The 4,877-nt window shown below is 42.1% G+C and overlaps 1 protein-coding gene across 1 annotated transcript; it reads left to right on the top strand.

The window, feature by feature from the left end:
• The first annotated feature begins 1,142 nt into the window (after positions 1-1,142).
• Positions 1,143-3,011, top strand: camk2n1a (calcium/calmodulin-dependent protein kinase II inhibitor 1a). Its single transcript, XM_040021839.1, has 2 exons — positions 1,143-1,697; positions 2,248-3,011. Exons 1-2 carry the CDS (start codon positions 1,529-1,531, stop codon positions 2,316-2,318), a joined length of 240 nt encoding a protein of 79 aa, XP_039877773.1. The 5' UTR covers positions 1,143-1,528; the 3' UTR covers positions 2,319-3,011.
• Positions 3,012-4,877: the final 1,866 nt, after the last annotated feature.

Below are 4,877 nucleotides of genomic sequence, written 5' to 3'. Positions count from 1 at the left end.
TAAGGGCTCTCACAAGGGCTTGGCGGCCTAGCACTAACGTGAGTTAGCAGAAGATCTGGCAGAGGTCTGTTGTGAATGCTGGTCTTATATGCTGGTGACTTGATTGGAACCAGGTGTGGAAGCTGATTGGAGTCTCTGCCTGAAGGTGGAGCCCAGCGGAGTGGAAAAACCCCGTACTCACCCGGACCATGACAGGTATGACAAATTACACAAGAACTGGACTGAAATTCACTGGCAACAGATCTTATGGAGTGATGAATCCTAATTTGAACTTTTTGGTTGAAATCATCACAAATCATCACATCAGTGGCACAAAGAAAGTCCAGAAGTTAAACAGTGCGTGTCTTTAACCTTCTGTAAAACACGGTGAAGGTGCTGTCATGATTTAGGGCTGCATTTTCCATTTGTAGCCAGTGGTCTTGGGGATCTTGTCAAAACTGATGAAATTCTGAATACAGAAAAGTTCAGTCAGATTTTTATCCACCATCCAACAGCATCTGGAGAGCATCTGCTGGGTAACACCTTCATTTCATTTTGTTGGCAGAGAGTAGTAAAAAGAAGCAAACATCCCTCAAATCTGTGGAAAAGTCTGAATTTTGAATGGGATAAAAACTGTTACTGTTAGTACTAACATCAAAAAAAGGGGGAGGGGGGTAATTTCTATTAAAGTTTTTATGTATAAAAAGTGTTTTTTATTATTTTATTTTTGTCAGTCGAACATTGCATTGCAAGCCTCCACCCAGCTAAAACTTACATCTTTTAGCTGCATCTGGCACAGGGTATACATTGTCCATCGTTCCTGCCAAAAAAATAAACATAAAAAGGTTATACTAATAAAGTACATACAAATAAAATTAATTGAAATTAAAAAGTACTTATTCCCCTTCGAAAAGCAGAACAATAAAAAAGGTAACCTATGGAAGGGAAATGCAGACTATAACGTGCCACATTAAGCGCTTCCCTGAGTCTACAGGATGAATAGACATCCTTAGGAAAAGTCCACTTCTCGAAGCCTCACGAGGCTGTGTCAGTATCTAGCAGTTTCGTCTCTCGCCTGTTGATGTCAGTCTTGCTCCTCTACCCCTCGGAGTCCCCACGCTCACACACATTTACACACAGCCACACTCTCGCAGCTTCAAACCCGGATGGATGACTTCACCGTTCTGCCTGGGTTTCCTTTATGATCCCGGGATCTCCCACTTCCCTCGCCAGACATCAGCCAGCAACACAGGCGAACACATCTCTCTCTCTTTCTCACACGCACACACAGATACGCACACACAGTCACGCTCGGTTCCTCTGCTGCCGCTGCAACACATCCAGAGACCACAGAGAGACCACAAAAGCACCCGGACCTCACGCACCGGCTCCCCTCATCCACGCAGACCGAGGATCGCAGCAGGAGACGGCGCTCTCAGACGGAACTGTACTGGCACCACCGGGGAAGAATTTCAACAACTTTTTTTGCTTGATTTAAAAATAAAAGAACTTCCCGAAGCTGGTGACCCTTCTTCACTGTCGTTCCACGATGTCTGAGGTGCTGCCATACAACGAGGGGAAAATGAGCGGCTACGGGGCGGACAGCGAGGTCAGCCAGATGTCCTTTAGCTGCGGACTGCAGGACACAAGCGCCTTTTTCGCAGCGTCGCAGGCAAAAAGACCCCCAAAGCTCGGGCAGATCGGCAGAGCCAAAAGAGGTAAAAACGAATTCAGACGGTTGACATTTACAAAGAATGGCAGAATTATATACGCTGCGCAAAAATGAGCTAGTTGTATGAATGGCGCTTTAAGTGACTTTGGAATTAAGTTCCCACATTACTGTCGTTTCCAGAATCTTCCGTGATTACCAGCAGCTCGATGCAAAATGCACCGCAGTTGTTGTTTTTCTCACAAGTGTCATTGGTCGTGAACGACATCCAGACTGTTTACATTCACGCACCAGCGATAATATTCATGCAAGGACACACCCCGTGATGCAATCGACTCAAGTGTAGGGTTTAAACGAAGGGATTAAATAATATTAATAATAATAATAAAGAAATGGCTCGAGAATGAGTTGTTTTCACCGAGTGCGTGTGTGCGGGGATTGGGGATTTGCGATAGTAATAATAATTCACCGTGCAAGCGCACAAGGGCCACATTTGCCCAAACTTACTTTTATTTAGTGCGCAATACCCCCCAAAATAAATCGTGACTTCTGATTGTGGCTCTGAGTAAACAACCTCTTCCTCTTTTTCTCCTCCACAGTGGTCATCGAGGACGACCGAATAGATGAAGTCCTGAAGGGGATGACAGACAAGTCTTCGCCCGGCGTTTAAACGTGACCGATGCCTTGCAGACTTTTTTAATTTTGATCACCGATTTGAAGCACTTGTCGGCTGTGCATGTTCGAGGATTGTGCGGGGAGGAAAAAAAATCACGACGGCACGAAGCGAGGATGGGGTGATGAAATGAAATGGAGAGGAAAAAAAGAGGCAGAGAAAAGGGAACGGAGAAGGCTGAAGAGAAGAGATGAAGGGAAGAGGAAGGAAGAATAAGATGAGAGAGAGAAAGAGAGAGACAGAGAGACTCTGGGGAGGAAAAAAATAAAAGACCAAGATTTATCATGGGATTGCTGGCAATTCTCCAAACGAATCCCGATTTTAACTACAGCTGCGCAGCAGGATGTTGAGATGGCGGGCCCCGCTCTGTATCTCAACCTCTGCTGACTTTAATGATGGATGAACTTGTCATTAATTCACGACCATCTCTATTTTTCCTCCTTTCCCCCCCTAAAGCGCTGTAAGCATCAAAAATACTGCAACTAGAGGCTGAAGCTAAATCCCAGCCCCATTTCAATAAGTTGTACAGTAGGTAGGCTAAGCTCCGAGACATCCCCCTCCCCCCTCCAATACCTTCCCTCCCTCCCTCCTTTAGGCTCTGCTTTGTTGATTCAATCGGCGACGGTGCATTCAAGGGAGCTGTCCTTTCAGCACCGGTCCAATGCATTCCTGTTGCTGCTAATGCTTTTTGAAAACAGACCAACCAAAACTCTACAGTCTGCTAAATAGAGGAGACACGTTGTATGTAAGAAAAAAAACAAACAAATATATATATAAATACATATATAGATATATATATAGGAGGGTGCAATGTGAATATTTTCTGTTTTGGCACTTAAACAACAATAGGCTGCAGATTAATTGAAAAAAACAAGGCTACATTCTTCTTCTTGCATCACCCATCAGTGGTGAAAGGTGCAGGCTGACACCTTCATGTAGCCGATTTACACCTGCACATATCTCTTTAAAAATTAATCTTTTCTTTGCATTTCCAAATGCTCAGATATCTACAGAGGCCAGCAGGAACACGGACATTATAGTAATGTTTTAAATAACAGTCATGAAATTGATGGGAAAAAACATTTGCTCTCTATAATTTGGTTGTTTAGATTTTGCAAATATTTGTGTTTCGTCTTCGATGACTTTAAAGATTCTCTCCATCTATTTGCATGAACTTTCACTCCGGTGCCAACGCAGGTGCCACCACTCTTACCCTGGCACGCTTCTTTTTAACGAAAGTCATATTTGTATTTTTATATCTAAATATTTGTTATTTAAATTATATGCTAGTCTATCGTCTTAGAATTCATCAACAGGAATATTTGTATTACGGAGAGGATATACAGAATGAGACTGGCCTTCAGAGAGGCAAAGCGAGGACTTTTTTGGGGGAGTTGGACTGGTCTCATTCTATATCAGATGTCGCACATTTTTTAAAGACTAACTGAATGTGTCTGGGGTTTTTGCACACATCAATGTTAAACTATTATTAAGAAATCGTATACTGTGACTTGAGCTTCGTTGATGAATTTGTTAGAAAATGGCAGTTTTAGAGTATATTGCACTGTTTACGAGTATCCTCAAATAACATGTTGTTATATGATCGATTTTTGGACATTACCGTTTTTGTTTTGTTCTGTTTTTCTTTTTCTTTTCTTTTTTTAATTTTTTTTGTTCATTTTGTACCATTATTTTAAAGAAACTGGATATGGTTTGTTGTGCATGAAACCTTAATATTTTCAATAATGAAACATCGTTTTATGAAGCAAAAAAGCAACAAAAATGTCATGACATTCTAAGAATGAGTCATTGTATATTATGATGCCATTTTCACTGTATTTGGTGAATTAATAAATGGTGAAAGAAAATGTTAATGCGATTCGTTGATATGGCTTTTATCCCAAGACACTCTCTCTGTGTGTGTGTGTGTGTGTGTGTGTGTGTGCGAGCAGAATAACAAACAAACTTGGACTGCTTCTGTGAATCGCACTGCAGAAGGCAAAAAAATCAACAACAACACATAAACGAAACAAAGGGCGCACCATGCGACGCACACCGTTGCAGCACTGGGAATCGAAAGGCTTTTGTGCAATCGGTAGCCATCACCTTTGTGACAGTAAATACTGATCCTCGATTAAAGAGCGAAACAGTGATCCAGCTGCTGAGCTGTTAAACAGCTCTTGTGCCGGCCTACACTAGTGAATCCGTTAAATCCAAAACCCCTAGGGAGCTACAACTGGCTACACGATCATCTATCAAAGTCTGGCTGTGTCCCTCATACAGTAGCTCTTGATTAGTCTATCACATGTTCAAGCTCTCTTTAATTTCCCAACTCTGACGCACAGGTATCATAAGTGTCATGGTCTTAAAATACTGGTTGCAGCATTTTTATTTATTTTTCTTCATCCAATGTGCCCCCATTGTCCTGTCAGGTGAACTACATTTAAACTATCACTTTGCCACCTCTCAGTTATCATCGGTTAACTGTTCCATTACTAGTCAGCCACTACAATAAGCTTGTGGTCTATGCTATTTACCAGCCGTACATACTATAAC

This window comes from Simochromis diagramma, unplaced genomic scaffold (assembly GCF_900408965.1).
Source record: "Simochromis diagramma unplaced genomic scaffold, fSimDia1.1 OVJJ01000205.1, whole genome shotgun sequence".
In the NCBI taxonomy this organism is placed as follows: domain Eukaryota; kingdom Metazoa; phylum Chordata; class Actinopteri; order Cichliformes; family Cichlidae; genus Simochromis; species Simochromis diagramma.
Note: the sequence above shows the minus strand (reverse complement) of the source record. Positions and strands in the feature narration are given on the sequence as shown.

Bases quoted from the DNA above. Each gene is read 5' to 3' on its own strand.
- camk2n1a (XM_040021839.1), top strand. From the start codon at position 1,529: ATGTCTGAGGTGCTGCCATACAACGAGGGGAAAATGAGCGGCTACGGG. The intron at 1,698-2,247 runs GTAAAAACGAAT...TCTCCTCCACAG, and splicing joins GATCGGCAGAGCCAAAAGAG to TGGTCATCGAGGACGACCGA.